We start from the raw sequence: 19,164 nt of genomic DNA on the forward strand, positions 1-19,164 counted from the left end.
ACTTATTTTTCGTTCGGGTCAATTGACTTAGTTCTGTTCGGTTATATTTTGGTCGGGTGCCAGAATCGGGTTCGGGTCCGGGTCATGCATTAACGAGTCGAAATCGATCATCGATTTTAATGGGTTGGATACAATCGGGTTACAAATTTGCTATTTTAACTACATTTCGAGTCTTAGATCGGGTGCAGATCTTTAAAAATACAGGTCAGTGTAGGTCGATTTTTCAGGTCGGATCAATTTTTAATAGCTCTACTCGAACCCGAACTGGATGCCACCCTCTCAATTCTCAAAGTCCAATATTGGATTTCTCCTCCGTCAAATACTTTTTGGACCCGTATTGGTAAACGGGGCCATTTCTCTCTCCTCGCCAAAACCTCCCTATTCCCTACTTGTGAGTTGTGAGTCCCTAAACCCTAATCCCTCTCTGTCGACCGCCAAACCCCTGCAAATAACTCTTCAGTGTTCACCAGTTCCTTCGTCCATTGTCTCCTCTATACCTCTCAGTCAAACCCAATGGTGAAGAAAAGCAAAAGTAAGATTAACCCACCATCCATAACCCCCTGAAATGTTCTGGGTCGTTCGAATTTCTAACTTTTGATCTTGTATTTAATTTGATTGCAGAGAGCAAAAGTAAGAGGGTTACATTGAAGCAGAAGCACAAGATTATACGGAAAGTGAAGGAGCATCACAAGAAGAAAGCGAAGGAAGCAAAGAAACTTGGACTCCATAAAAAGACCAAGGTTGAAAAAGATCCTGGTATTCCTAATGATTGGCCTTTTAAGGAGCAGGAGCTTAAAGCTCTAGAGGTTCGCCGTGCTCGTGAGCTCGACGAAATAGAGAAGAAGAAAGTGGCCCGTAAAGAAAAAGTAAGTAATTTTATTTTGGTTTTAATGATTTTGATTTTGTGAGTTGCAGAGGTTGTTATATTGTTCGGTTTTAATGATTATTTGGTAATTGACTCTGTAATTTAGATATGAGTATGATATTGTTGAGTGTATTATGCTGGAAAATGTTAGTTTATAATGTAATGTTTATGTTAGTCGACACATTGTTATTGGTATGAGATTTAGACATTTCATTTTGGATCAAAATCATGCAAAAAAATTCATTAGATGGTCATATTGACACTTGGGCTCGTACCACCAAGGCACAAAGTGACAAAGGTGTGTTTTTAGGCTTTATTGATAATTTGGTGAATTTCTTGTAGTTGTAATTTGGTGTGTGTATGGTGAGTTTATTTCAATTAGTTTGGCTACGTATAGTGGTTGCCTTTTGTGTTTGGGGGTGTGCCTAGTTGATTAGCTGCCCGAGAATGGTTATTTTTGGGGGTGCCCTGATAGAGGTAATCTTGTTGAAGAGTTGTGGTTGATGAATGTTGTAGCAAGAAATGAGGAGCTTTGTACATGAGGTGAAGTGTTGTGGGAGAATGAGAGATCTGCCATTGAAAAAACAAAGATAGAGAACGGGTTGGTGTGTGAAAGGCTCATTTGATGGTATTGCAGGTTTTATTTCCTTCAATATGTTGGCCGAACTTTCTAGCTCATACCTTCCCCAGGATAGTGTGGTATAGAATAGATGGTTGATTGATTTATATTCAATAAAAATGTATTTTCCAATTTAAGTACTGTCTCTCTTTTGCGTGAATTGACCTTAATCATGTATTCCTAAGCTGATATGCTGAAATGCTTCCTGATGTACTTTTAGGCCCGTCTTAAAAAGTTAGGATTACTTGGGGACACTGAGGATACACCTCTTGAGGAGGAAAAGGGAGCAGATCCATCCAAAGAATTTAGTAAAAGCCGAGGTATGCAAAGATAAGAGAGTTTGTTACAGTTAAATTTGCATTTATGCTACAACTTTTCAGATATTTTCTTCCTGTGGTAATAGTTTGATTTTTTGCAGATAATTCCGACAGGGCCTTTTACAAGGAGTTAGTCAAGGTCATTGAAGCATCTGATGTTATTTTGGAAGTTCTAGATGCTCGTGATCCCCTTGGTACCAGATGTGTAGACATGGAGAAATTGGTCCTTAACTCGGGTCCCAATAAGAAGCTTGTTTTGCTCTTGAACAAAATAGGTTTGTCTTTCTTTTGGCCTTCAGGTGTTTTGTTGTGATACTAGCTGTCCAATATGTAGTCAATGTTTGCTTCCTTTATCGTAGTTGGAGCTCTGAAAAGTTCATGCATATTGAGATGTTTCTTTTAGGCTAATGGTCGTGGTTTTGGGGACATGTGGTGTTGTCGGTATATGTTCATGACATGAACTAAGCTAGACGCCAATGTTATGATTTCACATTGGATTACTTCAGACGCTTTCTGCTTGCCTTTGAGCAGGAGCTTCAGTTCGCCCTTGCTCAGCAATCCTGGTGCCTCTGTTGGTACTGTCATTTTTGTGTGTGTGGCAAATGAAGGTATTTATAACCAAAAGGGATAAAGAGTACGGAGTACAAGGCTACAAGTTCAACTGAGCAAACCACCATAAACAATGCTACTGCTACGAACAGCAGAGCACCCATACTTTCATTTTACTACAATACAATTTACCTGAGAGAATATTTGGATATAGTTTTTCAACCATCGTGTTCCCTTAACTCTGAGTTATTTTAATACAGAAAAAAGCTATTATTTGCTCATTTTATCCATATGCTGTATTCTCAATTGTTGCCTATATATCAGATCTTGTACCTCGTGAAGCAGTTGAAAAATGGCTAAAATATCTTAGAGAAGAACTACCAGCAGTGGCCTTCAAATGCAGCACCCAAGAGCAAAGATCAAATTTGGGGTGGAAGTCCTCAAAGTCCTCAAAGACTGCAAAACCTAGCAACATTCTGCAGACCAGTGACTGTCTTGGAGCAGACACACTAATCAAGTTGCTTAAAAATTACTCAAGGAGTCATGATGTAAGATCGCCCATAAAAGAAAAAGGCTGTCAGCCACCAATGTCTATCAGTTGATGTTAACTACGTAATTTGTTGTATTTTCTTTGACAAGTCATCGAAACATATAATCACTGTCTGTTCTTTGTTGATTGTGGGCTCTGTGCAGATCAAAAAGTCGATCACTGTTGGCATTGTGGGGCTTCCCAACGTTGGCAAGAGTAGTCTCATCAATAGTTTGAAGAGAAGCCACGTAGCTAATGTTGGTGCCACTCCTGGATTAACTAGGTCACTGCAAGAAGTTCAGTTGGATAAGAATGTAAAGTTGATGGACTGCCCTGGGGTTGTTATGCTTAAATCTGGGCAGAGTGATGCTTCTGTAGCTCTTCGAAATTGCAAAAGAATTGAAAAGCTTGAAGATCCGATTGCACCAGGTAATACTATTACCTATTTTCAGTCTTCACTTGATATTTTCTGTTATTGATGCAAAGTTTCATGATAGCCTAAAATACTGTACTTGGTGTTTCTGAAACTGAGCCACAAGACTGTCCCAATCATTCTTGGATTCACCCAGGATAAAACTCCATTCTCATTGCATCAATTCTCTCCAATCCACTTCTTTGTTGAAATACCAGGACATTGCGGTGTCTGTAAAGTTTTTTGTTGAGTGGATAATCTATTAATGCTCAAAGAGAGTAATACTGGATATGATTGTTTTGTTTATTTTGTTGTGGAAGAAAGTACTTTCTGATATTAGGATATTAGGTTCCAACATCCCTTCTTTGGTTACAGGTTAAATTTTGTTGTTTTGAATTTTGATGTTAACTGTACTTACAATCTTCTGCCCTGCAGTGAAGGAAATCCTAAGCCTTTGCCCTGCCGAAGTACTAGTCACATTATATAAGGTCCCTACGTTTGATACAGTGGATGACTTCCTATTCAAGGTGGCCACTGTTAGGGGAAGACTTAAAAAAGGTGGCATTGTAGATGTTGATGCAGCTGCAAGGATTGTTCTTCATGACTGGAATGAAGGTATGCTCGTGTAATAAATGACTTTAGGTCATCGCTAAGCAAAAGCAATCTGTGAAGGGTAGAGTTGTGATTGTGTTTGTTAAATTTCAGGAAAAATTCCGTATTATACTATGCCTCCATTGAGGAACAAAGGAGAAGTACCTGATTCCGAAACTAAGATTGTTTCGGAACTTGGTAAGGAGTTCAATATAGACGAGGTCTATGGAACTGAATCTACGTTCATTGGAAGCTTGAAGTCAGTCGATGATTTCCAGCCTGTCGAGGTTCCACCAAATTGCCCATTGAATTTTGATAAACAGATGCTCGAGGTTTGCTCTTTTCTCATTCAGTATTCTGTATATTAAAAAAAGTATGACATTTAACTAACTATATTTCTCATTTACACCAAACAGGAAGATCCACAACCGTCATCACCAACCAAGGAGAGCAATAATTTGGATGAAATGATGGATGCTGATGAGGAGGAAACGGGAAAGACCAAGGTAAAAAATACAGCAAGCAAGCAGAATGAAAAGCTTTATGATGCAGAAGGAATGCTCAACACAAGAAAGCAGCGAGCGGATAAGAAAAAACGGAAAAAGGCCAGCAAGCAAGCTTCTTCAGAAGATGCTATGGATGCTGATGCTGATGCTGATGCTGATGCTGATGCTGATGGTGATTATGATTTTAAGGTTGATTACAAGCGGGGAAAATCATCTATGAGCATTGATGAAGACGACGACGACGACGATGAGGATGAAATCAAAGCTGAGGTGCCAATGGCTGGTGTAAAATTTGACGATGAGTGATAGATAGATAACATGCCCAGTTTCTTTCTTTCATTGGCTCATCATAAAGTTTTGGTAGTTGTTTTTAAATTATGTCAGGAAATTATTGTAGACGAAGAATGCAAAATTATTCAAAGTTGATATGCATAGTGAAATTTATTTGTTCCTTTCCTTATAATGTGTATATTGAGTCTTTGTCAATACGTTCTGCATTCGACACCGCGCAGTCTCCTTGCTTTTCTGAGTAAATTGAAAATCTTTTGGAAAGATTACTGCTATGACAGAAGTTGGTGCTTGGTACTCCTTTGCTTCATGGTACTTCCATTTTCTGAGCTCCATTTTCTTTAATGGAATGTGCTACCACGTATGGAGGGCGGCGAGGCAAATGGGTAAAATCGCATACATTTTGAATAATCTGAGTAACCAATTCTGTTTGCTTACGTGGATTCCGTTACGGAATTATTTTTCCAGCTTGTCATATTCACTTAGTTTCAATTTGGTCTTCGATCTTCTCTCTCTCCTTGCTCGCGTTCTCTGATTCCAAAAACGAAATCGATTTTCTCTGTTGGGTTTGTTCTCGCAATAATCACTCAGGATTGTTGGGTTTGTTCTCGCAAAAATCACTCAAGTTCTAGCCACACCGTATTTCATCTAGATTGTAGCAGTTGTCGGCGATTTGGTGTTTGTGAAGAAGCCCCAATTTTTCGAGGTAAACCTTAAATTTGAAATTATTGTCAATAGTTTATAAATTTGGACATGATACGAATTTTCCATTTACCCTTGAGTGATTTTTTGCATAAATTGAATGTTTGAATTAGTGTTTAATACGAATTTTCCATATACCCTTGAGTTAATTAAATGTTTGAATTAGTTTCATTTTTTTTTTTAATGTTTGAAGTAGTTTCATTTTTTTGGTTAAATGGTTGAATAAGTGTTTGTTTTCGTGTTAAAGAATTTGAAATTGGTCTTATGTGTTGGTGGAGTTGTTATAATGATTTTTTGTTTGTGGTGGTGGCATGCATTATCGGAGGTGGAGGTGGAGGTTAGGTGGTGGTGGCGGTGGTGGGGGTGGTGGTGGTGTGGTCTGCTTGCTGCGATGGAGGTGGATTGTGTAGTAGCATTTGTAGAATCCAACTTCTCATGTATGCTATTTGCAATTCATAGCTAGCTATCTTGGATCAGCAACCTAGGTTCTAATCAGAGTTTTAAGTTTTACTAACTGGGGAGTGGAGATTGTGATTAGTGTTTTTCTGATTGGTGTCTACTTATATGGGTAGGAAATGGATTTATAATCGGAAACTAGTTCTATAAAAAGAGTAGTTGAATGTTTTTTTAGTTCGACATTCGTTTAAGTGAGGGAGTGTGAGGGTGGTTCCAAGCTTGTAAGGCTTGTTGGCCTAGTTGTGAATGTGTTAGGGACTGGTTATAGTTCTCTTTCCCAGCTTCTTATCTGTTGTATATCTGGTTCAAGTCATAATACTCATAAATACAGTTAAGTGTCAAGCGTTTCAGCTGGAACCATCTGCTTAGCTAAGTACTAATGCGCTTAGATTCATGTTAACTTTACCTCAAGCTCCCTTTGTCCAACCCTAATCTTGCTCAACATCATTGCTTCAACTTAAGCCTTAGAATATAACCAAACCAACTCACTAAAACAAATGAGTTGGGTGACGTTCCTGGTTTCATTTGTGTAGTTGATATGTTTTTAAAGTAATCGATGTACGTTGAATTAAATGTTGTTGAAGAATTTACGTTGAATGAAGTGTTGTTGAATTTAGGTTGAGTTTGTTGAATGTAAGAATTATATTATCTAAGTGATTGAAATTTGACTTTGTAATATGAATGGCTTTTCAAGATAAGGTTGTAGTATTTCATCAACCAGAGACACACTAGCGGCATAACCATCCTCCATAAGGGTTCTCGTCTCCTCATTTGACTGGCTTTTCAAGATAAGGTTGTAGTATTTCCTAGCCATGGTTTGGCGCCAAGGTGTGTACTGGACCTCTTCTGGCATTTCATTTTCTAATTTGTTCCAAACCGATGATTTGGCAGATTTTGTCCACCTCTTTTTTATGTACTGTTCCGGAATCCGGTTTACCGAATGAAGGTGCAATATCCTAATGCAGTGGTAACACAACCATCCCGAAGCTTCAAAGTTTTTACACGTACATGATACTGTCTGGCTCTCGTGGATGTATGTTACTCTCTGTTCAGACCAAGGTTCTTCATCAATGGACACAACATAGAATTGAGTAGTACCTGTATTAGTAGTAGTTAAAGTTAGGAAAATCAATATAAAAGTTAGCCCTGGTGTAGTTAAAGTTTAGAAACTTAATTTTTCAGGTTACCTAACTTTTAAAACAAAAAACCTATCTTTAACTTGTTTACCCTAAAATGTTAACTTTAGCTTCTGATATTCAGTAAGGTGGAAAGTTAGGAAAATCATAACACTTATAAAGCTTCATACTTTTATTACTATTCACCCAATAGTGGCATTACTAATATACACCCAATTTCATTCTTAGTTTTTTTTTTTTTGTTGTCTTACTCTTATTAATAGAGCAATGTCTGTTTTACCCCTCCTTACTTCATCGTGCCACGCGTCTCTTCGATCAAGGAACTCTGATAAAACCACAACTGTAAATTCTCTAATAATATCATGTTAAAAATCTAAGCAAATATTCTATATAACTTTAAATTTCACATACTTAACTTTTACTCTGAAATCTTCAACTTTTACTTTGACATCTGTAACTTTTTCAAACACATAATGTACACCAATATCACAGCCAAACCAACAAATTTACGTAACATTTACATGAATATCTCTAACTTTTACTTTCATAACTATAACTTTGACTTCGAACGTATAATTAATTTTCCAACGCATAATTTTTACGCTTTGCAACAACATGATTTATTTAACTATAATGTTGCATATAATAACTTTTACACTATTAAACCTAACTACACCATATGTTTATTCTAACTTTTTCACTAATAAATCACAATTACATATGCTAAAATTAAAATACCTTCAGAATCAGAAATAGTTTGTTGTTCTTCAGCTTCCATTTCGTTATTTGACTCTTCTTCTTCACGTTCCTCTGTCAAAGCATTGTTTTCTATACAATTGTTGAGAATGTCCTCCATTGTTGCATCTTGAATATCAGGTTCAACCGTAACTTGAATGCTTTGTGTTGATTGAATAACACTTCGAATTAGGTTTTCCATCTTAAATTTGATCGAGAATTCAATCAATCTCTCGCGATTTCAGAGATTTCGATCTCTTGCAATTTCAGAGATTTCGATCTCTCACAATTTCGATTTCTCTCTTCTAGGTTGTTTCTCTCTCCTCTTTCTGCGTTTTTTTTTCTTTTCTCCTCTTGTTTTGCATGAATTTTTGTGTCACTGCTTGGGGGAGTCAGCCCTGATCATTTAATTCGCACGTGTGAGAGTCGGTGCACATTAATATTCATGTGCACCGGTTGCACCCAAAACCTTTTGAATCACAAAAGTTAATGCGAAAAAAACGAAGCCGCTTCTAAGTTTGTGGGTAACCTGGTTGTGCATAGACAATTGCCACTCGGTTACCCTGTGTGGGCGATACCATCTTCTTCCTCGCTAGAAACTGAAACAGCAAAAGAGCAACAATGGCGCGCGGAGTAATTGCGTTTCTATCTCCTCAAACCAGAACCACCTCTGTCTCCGCCGTCCTTGCAACTTCAATTTCAACGTTGTACCCAAATAAGCCAAGAAATGGCGTCGTTTCTTTCTTCTTCCGCCGTACTTCTTCTAGTTTCTTCTGCAAATGCTCCCAAAGTAATCAAAACCAACTCCCTATTGAATACACTGAAATCTTTTCAAGAAGGATGCAAATGGCAGCCCTTAAACCCCACCATCGCATTGGTTAGTTCTCAATTTTTATGCTTTGTGTTAATTTCAGTAGTCAATTTATTTTGGTGGGAATTTCTGCAAACTTTGTGCATTTGTTAATTTAGCAATTAATTTTTGTGGGGAGTTATTTATTTATATTTATTTTAGTGGAAGATTTTAGATATAAACTGAGTTGTTCGTTTGGTTGATTTTTATTATCACACCCTTTTCAACTGGAGGAATTTTAATTATAGAATTTGAAAGTTGGTATTGTAGAAATTGAAGAGTTTGGAAGAGTGAAACATTGTATACTCGTAATTGTAATATTCACATTGAATTTTTATTGAATTTTTAGCTCACTATTATCTTCAAGGTTGTTGTGAAAAAAGAGAGTATTTCACTTCAATGAGTATGGTAAGACATTAAGACTTGATGCTTGTCTTGTTCTGGCTTTAGAGTGGAATTGAATCATGTTCAGGAGTGTCACACTACCTTTTCTTTCGTTACCTCAAAGACATTGTAAGTTTTTCAGTGTCATCGTAATACTGCAAGAGCGGTATTACCCATTCGTAATCCCATGTAGTTAGGGAACGATTGCCTGTTTACAGCTGGCTAATACCAAGCCAGCAATGTTGTTGCCGCACCAAAAATGCTCACGAGAACAGAAACGATGAATCCTACTTTTGCCGGGTTTAGGAAAGTATTTAGGCACAATTTTAAATTTGCAGCAAATTATGTCCAAGGACGAGTGGACAAAAATGACAAATCCCACTTATGGTCGAGTTCAGGAAGGTATAGATGTGTGTGGGCTTCATACTAGTGGAAATAACAAAGGATTAAAAACATTGTCAAAACTCAAAAGAAGGGGGGTAGATAAACGGGAGAGTTTAACAAGTAAATCAGTAGGAGTAGAATTGAAAGACTTGAAGAGTTTGCTTCTGCACTTCAAAGTCTTCAATCAGGTGTTTTAGTGTCTTTTCTTTCCACCTCGGTGATACTCTTATCTAAACCTGTAAGGACATAAATGGGAACTTCTGGTTATAACATTTGCTGCCCTTCTGTTTCTACCTGTTCAAAAAATTAGACATATGGTGAAGGAACGAGCTGTTGATTTTTTTTTTTTTTTTTTTTTATTGTCATAACTGCTTACACTTTGTTCTTTTTTGGTACTCTTCTGAAGCTATGGGGGTCTCTGGTGGTGCGGATAGTATGGCCCTATGTGCTCTAATGACACATTGGAAGACTTTTGCAAATGGTGGTTGTTTTGACAGTTCCGGCTTTGTCGATGGCTTACTTGCCATTATCATTGATCATGGGCTAAGGTCAGAGAGTAAAGAAGAGGCAGAGACTGTTTCTCGTTGGGTTTCTGCTATGGGTATTAATCACTTTTGTTTCTTAAGGGATATATTGTAGGAATTTGATGGGTTTGTGATGTTTTGAGTTTGAAAATTTTTGGCAGATTGTTTTCTTACTTGGACTATTTATAGGAATCAGATGTGAGATTGTGCATTGTGATTGGCCTGATGGTCTCCCTAAGCTGGGGCGCCTAGAAGAAGAAGCTCGTGATATGAGGTAATCTTAGTTTTCCCAAAATTATTAATCTTCGGAATTTTCCAAAGTCCAACATCTATTCTACCACAAGAACAATAAGTACTGTTTTGTACGCGTAGGTATAAAATTTTCCAAGATGTTTGCTTCCAGAACCAAATTGGTGTTCTGCTTACTGCACACCATGCAGATGATCAGGTGCCGACTCCCATGTATTTAACTTGCAAGCATTTACTTTAAAGTCCATGTTGGTCGCCCTAAAATCATTGTAACAACTTGTCTCCGAAATTAGGATTTTTCAGTGGCAATATTGACTTTGGGCATGTGATCAAATGTATCTAATTTTTTTTATCACAGTGGTTATTATTAAATTGTTTCAAAGGTTTTTAGTTGTTTTTCCACTTAATATGAAATTGTGCAGGCTGAGTTGTTTATCCTAAGGTTATCTCGCAATAGTGGAGTGCTCGGACTTGCAGGAATGGCATTTACGTGTCAGTTATTCCCTAAATTCCCATGTGTTATTGGTGATATATCAGACAATCAAGGCATTTTATTGGTACGACCCCTCATGGAATTTATCAAAGAAGATCTATACAAGGTTAGTGACTACTTGCATGCAAGAAATAACTCCTTTTGCATCATATTATTCGACTTTAGGGGCAAGTATATTCATCCTCTCACCTGGGCCTTGGAGCTCAGGCTTAATCACTTAGATGGGAGTGGGTGAAAATGAACTAGGAAGGATCAGTCTTGACTTTTGTTTGGTTAGTTATTGGACTTTGAAATGGCATATATGCATTTATGGTATTCTTGCTTTGCCTTCTATTTTGAGGACATTGCTGTTGAGTTTTGACCATTTGTTTTGGTACAAATTTTCTGCATTTCTGTTGTTGGGTCACCCTAGTCTTTACTTCCCTACTGTCTCAGTAATTCTCAGGGGTAAGGTATGTATTTCTGCAGATTTGTAATACCAATAATCGTAAATGGGTGGAAGATCCCTCAAATCGGAGTTCATTATTTGCTCGAAATAGGATCCGCATGGTACTGCAAGATACAAAAACCTGTAAGCTGATGGCTTGACGAAGGGCTACTTTTGTAGTTAATATCTTATTAACATCCTATCATTTGTTAATGTGGCATATGTCTGTCTGATTGGAATGACTTATTCCCTTTTTATATGACCTTATGTTACACTACGTATCTCTTAAAAATTTCTGCATTTGCAGCGAAGTTGATATGTCTTCTGGAAATGATATCTATATTTCTTCACTGAAAGTCCACATACTTCTTCCCCTTGCCCTGACTCTAAAGTCAGCTCGATTCATATATGTGTTTTGCATGTTTCTGGTAGATATGATTTTTTTATTTTATTTTAACCTCGATCATGTGTTGTAGAAGGTAATGAGTAGAGTGGTTTTTCAGGTGGATTCAGGTCTGAACTACAAGGATTAATTGCACTTTGCAGGCAAACACGGTTGTATGTTGATTACAGTTGTCGGCTTCTGTTGGATCAGGCTGTGACCATAATGCCTGTAAGCAACAAATTTACCCAAAATATTTACCATCATTTTACCTCATCTATTTTGTAAACATTCGTTGATACATGCCTAAAAATATGATTTCAATTTGCCCTTTACTCTCTGTTATGGAATCTACCATCGTAATCTGATTTATATAATGTTGCATTTCACCAGATACAGAAATGATGGTTGGATGATTGTTACTATATCCAACCCTTGTCCTCCTAATGATAGCTTTTATTGGTGGCTGCAGTATGGTTATGCTGTTATTGACCTGGCAAGTCTAAACCCATCCCAAACAGAAGAAGTATGTCTGTCTAGATTTCTGGCACTAGTTTTGCAGGTAGTAAGTTTTGTGATATTGCACATTTGACATGTTTATCACTTATTGCAGAAGCCTTTTGAATTGATTGCATTTAGTAAATAGTGAAGCTTTGTACTAATAGAAGTATATGCTTTACCCCTGCTATTCCAGTTCATCTCACAGAGGCAGAGACCAGTGCGTGGAAGTGCTTCTAGGCTGTTGCTGGATTATATTCGAACTTTTCCTTGCAAGGTGCATGCGTATTTCAGAGCTTCTGCTTCCTGCTTTGATCAATGCTTAGTTTTCTTGTCCCCTAACCCATTATAGAATATACATGTTGCACTGCTACCTTTTCTTGTCCTCCATGTTTTATATAGAACACCGCTCCTAATAGGTGCTTTCCTTGATGAAATACGATATATTTTCACTCGACTTTATCATGTGATGTGACAGAACTAAGTCAACTAACCATGTAATATTTAGCTCATCCTGAACCCTCATATTGTTTACTTACTTCATCTACGGTCTTGTTGCTTGCTGACTTTGCAGACCTCCTTTACAGCAGCTGGTTGTTATCTCTGCGCCGCTCCTGGCACCAAAGGAACCAAGGTCCTTGTCTGTTGCTCAGTTCAATCCGTTCTTCCCTCAAAAACAGAATTATATTCCACATATCTTGGCCAGGGGCAAAAACAATGTTTTTCATCTGATGCGGAGCAAATAGTCATAGATCAAAAAAAAATCGTGAACCACTTAGTTTCAGATGCTTCACATGTTCACTTTCACGATGATGTGGCTTCAAACTCTGTCCTAGTTGAAGCTAGAAGACTCAAAATTCTTAGTGAGTGTACCTACGAGTCTATTTTACAGTTGCAGATGAAAGAGAAACAACTGTTTAAGTCTAAATCAGAAACTGTGTGTAGCAGCAAGCCGAAGAATGAAGTAGAATTAGTACCTAGTAAAGAACCATTTCGTCCAGGACATAGCTGTTACTTTATGAGCAGGTTCTATCTTGCATGGATGTCAAATGATGGAAAGGACTCATGTTTTAGTTCCTTGGAAGATGGTGGGAGAACAAGCCATCAGGATTGCAGTTTGTGCATTGGTGGTGATGCAGTAGCTTACATTCGTCACATGATTGATGAAGACTGGTTGTTTCTTGCAAAATTGTCAAAGGCTGAAGATTCCTGCACCTTTAAACAACAGAAGTTCCTTGTTAAAAATGGTATGGAGGAAGTAACTGACAAGATAAGTTTATTTTCCAATTATGCAAGATCGTCAGCTAAACAGGCACTAAAAAATCTGAAAAGTATTCCGGTTGCTGCTCGAAGAAGTTTACCTGTCATAGTCAGTACAGAGGGCTTCCTGCTAAGCATTCCAGTAAGTAGATCGTTTTTTTGCAATTGCAGTTTTCATCTTTATTGATAGTCATATTTGATGTTACTCTTTTATTAGACAGGCTAACCACATAGTGCTCGCCAGGATGTTGTCATCATTTTCATAGTAGATTTCTTGTGTTTATTTTCCAGATTTAACCGCTAACTTGTTTTATCATTGTCTTAGAGCATTGGTTTCAATCATTGCCCTTACTTGGTGATATCCGCACAATTTAAGCCCAGAGTACCACTTGGGGGAGGACATAGTTCATTCATGTAGATAGTTGATATGCAACTTCTGTGAAGAGATGATCAGTTCCGCCAATTTACCTGCACAAAGATCTGTAAGTGCTCCAATACCATTTACATGAATTGCTTGACCACATCAAGCTTTATATTGTTTGAGGTTCTGGTGAATTTAGATCTCAGAGATGACCTTTCTTATATATTTTCATTGACATACAAGGTCATATTATTAGGATCCAACGAGTACTTTGGATCGCAGGATCATATCCAAGACCGTAAGATCCTGCAAGTACTCTTGAGTCTTGACTAAAATTGTTACTGAACATGCAAAAGATTTTTTGTGTAATTATGTTCAAAAGATATCTGGTTGGGGGGGGGGGGGGACAAAACTCAAGAGTTCAGGCATCAAAACTAAAGTAGTATATAGAAATAACAATCTATGTATAGTATACAGATGCAGAGGTTGATATATCATAAAGATGGTGGTAGTAATGGAAAAGGGAGGAGGTTAAGAAAATAGTTAAAGGGATGTATTAATTGAAGGATCATTATTTCGTCCTTTAGAGACTGAAGTATACTAATGATGGTAAAGGGAGGAGGTTAAGAAAATGGTATAAGTGGAATATTATCCTTTTCTCCTTCTTTAGAGATTGTAGTATCCTTGCTAATAGAATAATGCACTCTAAAATTAGAATAGTGGTTAAAACACTTGATATGAATGGGGATGCTGTATTGCATAGGGGAAGTTTTATTTGGTTTAAACTTTGAAGTGGACATTTGATATCTGGGTTGCGAGTTGAGATCATTCAAGGTTAATTCATATCCTTATGGCTCTACTATCAAATCTCGCCATACAAGCACATCTAGGGATTACGTAAGCATCCCTTGGTTTATCACGACAGCAATCACAGTGAGCTGAATATTTTCTTTTGTTGGGGGCAGGCTGATGATATGTTAGATTTGGTTTTGATTTACTTGCCTCGACACAGTGCAACTGCAATTTACGTGGCTTCTTGCTACTTCCATATTGGAATGATACGTTAATAATGACATTGTTCTTCCTTTTGTTAATAGTGTCTGCCCTGAGTTTGTCGCTGAAATGATGACTTCTGGCCTTGCTAAAGGTCGAAATGCTAGCCGCCAAAGTTCCAGTGCTCCCGAAATGAAGATCTGTCCTATCAGTATCCCGAAAAATTAATTTGTAATTTTCCTGGCCCGGGATACAAAAGGAAATGATCCAGATTTTATGGAGTATGTGTTTCCTTTTATGTTTCGATAGTTTTTTTTCCCATGGTTACCCTTGATGTTCTATTGTTTGAGTTTGGTGCCGTAACCTAAAGGATACGGCCATACGGGGTAGAATATAGCTATTAGTATTGTCCTTCGTGGCAGATCCAAGATTTTCAATTAGTGCTAACAGACTAGTAGGGCGCCGCCAACAAACAACAATACTTTTAGTGGGGTTGGCAGTTAGGCACTAGTGGGTTGGGCCTGATTGACAAACACATTGGGCTAGCCCAGACGGGTGGTGGTAGCCCGGATCAAATAGCCATATCCATCTAACGCCGCGTTGGCAGATTTAGATGGAGCAATTTTGAGCTTATTACAACCCCTTCATGAAGTCCAAAATTAGGTATCAAACTATACTCTTACCAGTCTGAGAGCCGAAATCAACGTTGGGTGTTCTCCACAAATGACTCAAAAGCAGTTCCACAACATGATGCTAGTTATTCTCCATTATAACAATTACGGATATTTCTACTTAATTAGAGAGAGAATAAATTCTACATATATTATAATGAAGTAAAAAACACCAAATGTTCTTATTCTTCGATTCTAGTTATTCTTTTATTTTAATCACACAAAAAAAGGCAAAAGAGAAGAACAAATTCTATCCAAAGTAGTGCGTAGTTAAATACCGTTAGAACAACTATAATTACAATGTGTGAATCCAACTGCTTTACTGACAAAAATAACGGCTCAGCAAATATGAGAATTTTTAAAAAATAAATAAAGCAAGAGCTCCACCAAAAGTTTGCGGATCAGCTTACCACATCGGCTTTATTTTATTTTTTCTCCTTTTTTCGCAAATAAACTCTAATGAAAATAGGATAGTAAGCGGAGTTAGGAAGATTCGAACCTGTAATCTATTGTATATATGGCATCATTACTATCAACTTTTATTCATACGACTAGATTCCTAATGTTTCTATTGATGACGTTTTAAGCTGGTGATTAAGATTGAAGGTATGTACGGAGTATACGATATGGTTCCAAATTCAAATTTCTTTTTCTCAATTGTAATTTTATATTGTCTTTACACCTCATTCTCGATAATACAATCATCCGTTCCTCAAGATACTTAAATTATACATATGCTCCGGATGCTCCCTAATCTAACGCTCCTGATCCTATCTACCGCATTATAGTTCGCCTTACCCGACGCATTATGCCTTGTCTTTCTGCTTTTCCTGATTTACCCCTCTTACCTTTATGGTTCTTTAACTAATCATGGTTTTGCCCTTGTTTTGGCTCACTGGGTTAAACATAACGTACATTGTGGCAAGTTCAATTATCACTGGACTATGGCGGATTTAGGATTTTTATGTTGAGGTGTAAATTCTAAAATAAATTTGCAAATAGATGGGTTGGCTTTTTAACTAGATAGAATAAAGGAACTTTGTGTTTTATTTATCTTTTATATCCAGTCCAGATACCATCTTTACACTCATCTATATATATCTATCACTGAATTGAAACCGAAATATTCAGCCAAGCTTGAATAATTCACTACCTAATTACGAAGACTCATTAACACCCCCTACCCCTAACCATACCTAGTTAGCTACTCCGTATTTAAGATGATTGCGGGTTAGGCCGGACTTTGTCTCAAGCCCATGTACCATGAGACTGAACAGGTTTGGCCCACACCAAGTCCACTTGTTCCGTGTATGGCCGGGCTGTGTAAATTTTTTAAAATGGCGGCCCACACGCCCCAAGCCATGTACTCTCGGGCGGGCCATCGTGCCTAAGTCTAATTTAACTAAATTTACCATGTTTTATCGTGCTTCGTAAATTCGTATTAGGCCGTGTTGTATCTCTGAACTCGACCCGGCCTATTGCCATCTCAACCTAATATCCGTGGTTATTGTTTATGCCAAATTTCGTCTAGGGGCGACTTTCGGCTAGGGTCGACACTAACTAAGCGATTAACGAATGAAGCAAATAAAAGAGACACGACACAGAGAAGTGTTGACGCGGAAAACCCAGGAATAAGGTAAAAACCGCGGATAGCTATGAGGCTATCAATCCACTAAGTATTCTATCTGATTGTTTATGTATTTTTCTAATGATCAATACGAGGAATTAAAGAGCTAATACAAGGATTATATGAATGTTTGATAGCTTGAGAGTTTGAGTGCTTGAGTTAACATGTCCTTTGCTTGTCATCGTCTTCGTGCCTTTATAGGATATTTCCAACGGTCCTGTTAGTTGAGAGAATCCCACAAAGATAGGGATCTCCTTATCACACGTTTCTCCAGTCTTCAACCAATTCCGCGCTTCTCGTGCATATCTTGGACTTGTTCTGCTAGCGTGACGGCGCTGCCTGTCATGGGCCTTGGGCTAACCTATCTTTATCAATTTATTCCTCGAGGTTACGTCTCTGTCGCATGCGCATTGTTGTCAGTCCTTCGTCGTCTATGCCTCGTCGTACGATGCTACGTCAGACGCGTCTCCCTGGCACGATGTTTACCTGTGACACGACAGAACCTGGTTGACATGACATGATCAAACGTTAGAGCGGTTATGTCGTTAGTCCAAAAAGTGGCATAACAGTTTGCCCCCAATTGTGAATTTGCGGAGTCACACAGAGCAAAAGAAACAATTCAAATTTAAAAAGCAAAAACCGTCTTCAACCGTCTAGTTCGTGGGACAAAACCGTTCAGAATTCCAGAGTAAAAAATACCAATTCACGACATGCAATAAAGTTCTTCACACCAAGATTTTTCAAAAAATTTCCAGATCTTGAAAGCAGGAGAGAGAAGAGGGAGAAAGTGGAGTTGATTTTCGCACTGAATTTGCCCGATTTCAGGTAAAATTTGCTTTCTTTTCTCGATTTTCCTGTAGAATTTTGTAAGTAAGATGGGTAGATCTAAGTCAATTGTGGTGAGAGGAAAGGGGGAGTCGGGATCTGCCCGGGTTAATTCCCTTCACCCGATATACTCTACCGTGGTGGACCCAGCGACGTTTATTGAACTTGATGGTTTGCCGCCGTCAGCAGAAGTGAAGATTCCCGGCTCGGACGAGGAAGCCTTTGATTGTCCGGAGGGGTATGTAGTCATGTACGAGTATCCGTTCACAATTGGCTTCAAATTCCCTTTCACTCCTCTAGCTAGGTCTTTTATCGAGGTTTTCCATTTGAGTCCGGGTCAATTGATGCCCCAGATATGGCGGGTTTTCACGGTGGTGCATGGGGTTACTGCAAACTGGCGAGCGCCGTTTGATCTGTCTGACTTGATGTACACTTACGACCTAGCGCTGCAGAAGTGTTGTAGGTATACCCTGGTCACGAAGAAGGGGAAGACGAATTTAGGTGTTGGTTTAGGTGTGAACGACAGGGGTTGGCAGAGTCGTTTTGTCTTCGTAAGCAAACATTCCCTGGGAGATAAAGGGCAGTTTCTGGTCGAGGGGTGGACGACGGAAGGTAAATGTGTTGTTTTGTCTTTGTTTCTCGTCGTTTTACTGAACGTCGCCTTACTTGGTTTTGTTTTGCAGTTGTCAAGGCGTCGTCGTTGACTGAGTTGAACGCTGATTCTCACGACAAGTATCAGAAGTTTTTGGGTTACTCTGTCGAGGACAGGTCTTTTAGTCGTGACGGAGAGTTTTTAGACGAGCAAGAGGTGAACCAGTCGGGCGACATCGCCGAGGAGGAGGAAGTAGACGAGGAATCAGGTCAACTGACTCGACGTTGGAAAAGGTTGGATTTGCTCGAAGAGGTAGTGGCAAACTCGTCGTCCACCGAAGGAGAAGTAGGCGATATGGCTGACAACTCAGGTATTTGATGTTTGTTTATTTTGGGGATTATTTTTTTTGCTTTGGGTAATGTTTGACCTTGGCCTTTTTGTACTGGGTGTAGAGCACACTTTGTCGTCTAGGCCTGTGTCGAGGATGTCACAGAGCGAGATTCAGGAGCGTGCGAGGAAACGACTAAGGTCGTCTTCGACTTCTGGTGGGCAAAGTATGACGGTCGTACCTCGGTTCTCTGCGATAGGCTCGTCGGCTGAGATGCCTGTCGTCATAGGACTCGAAGGTTTTCATCCGATTGCTTCGTTGTCGCCTCCGCAGCCGTTCAAGGCGTCGTCTGCTGCTGTCGACGTTGGTAAAGTGTCTGTTGCGTCGGCCAAGAAGTGTCCTGCCGAGAAGAATCCCGTCGAGGATACGGTTATCACTCTGCCCCCAAGCTTCTTGGGCGATGATGAGACGGTTGTTACATGGCCTTTCGCCGATCGCTTGATCCTGCCTACGACGTATCGACGATATCACGAGGTAGATCCTCTTCCTGTCGCGTCGGACGCCGCTGAACTTAGCTTGCGGGTGAGTTTTATTTAACTTTCTTTCTTTGG

At 38.8% G+C, this 19,164-nt stretch overlaps 2 protein-coding genes across 2 annotated transcripts; both read left to right on the top strand.

The window, feature by feature from the left end:
• Positions 1 to 331: 331 nt before the first annotated feature.
• On the top strand, positions 332 to 4,844 carry LOC110806124 (guanine nucleotide-binding protein-like NSN1). Its single transcript, XM_022011763.2, has 9 exons — positions 332 to 532; positions 622 to 866; positions 1,705 to 1,804; positions 1,903 to 2,076; positions 2,675 to 2,898; positions 3,044 to 3,308; positions 3,727 to 3,906; positions 3,997 to 4,214; positions 4,299 to 4,844. Exons 1-9 carry the CDS (start codon positions 514 to 516, stop codon positions 4,692 to 4,694), a joined length of 1,821 nt encoding a protein of 606 aa, XP_021867455.2. The 5' UTR covers positions 332 to 513; the 3' UTR covers positions 4,695 to 4,844.
• A 3,345-nt stretch (positions 4,845 to 8,189) lies between these two features.
• Positions 8,190 to 14,933, top strand: LOC110806131 (uncharacterized). Its single transcript, XM_022011768.2, has 12 exons — positions 8,190 to 8,582; positions 9,730 to 9,924; positions 10,037 to 10,121; positions 10,220 to 10,295; positions 10,519 to 10,695; positions 11,058 to 11,160; positions 11,520 to 11,629; positions 11,871 to 11,960; positions 12,093 to 12,173; positions 12,471 to 13,298; positions 13,482 to 13,638; positions 14,615 to 14,933. Exons 1-11 carry the CDS (start codon positions 8,327 to 8,329, stop codon positions 13,572 to 13,574), a joined length of 2,094 nt encoding a protein of 697 aa, XP_021867460.2. The 5' UTR covers positions 8,190 to 8,326; the 3' UTR covers positions 13,575 to 13,638; positions 14,615 to 14,933.
• Positions 14,934 to 19,164: the final 4,231 nt, after the last annotated feature.

The sequence above is a fragment of the Spinacia oleracea genome, chromosome 2 (genome assembly GCF_020520425.1).
Source record: "Spinacia oleracea cultivar Varoflay chromosome 2, BTI_SOV_V1, whole genome shotgun sequence".
Taxonomy (NCBI): Eukaryota; Viridiplantae; Streptophyta; class Magnoliopsida; order Caryophyllales; family Amaranthaceae; genus Spinacia; species Spinacia oleracea.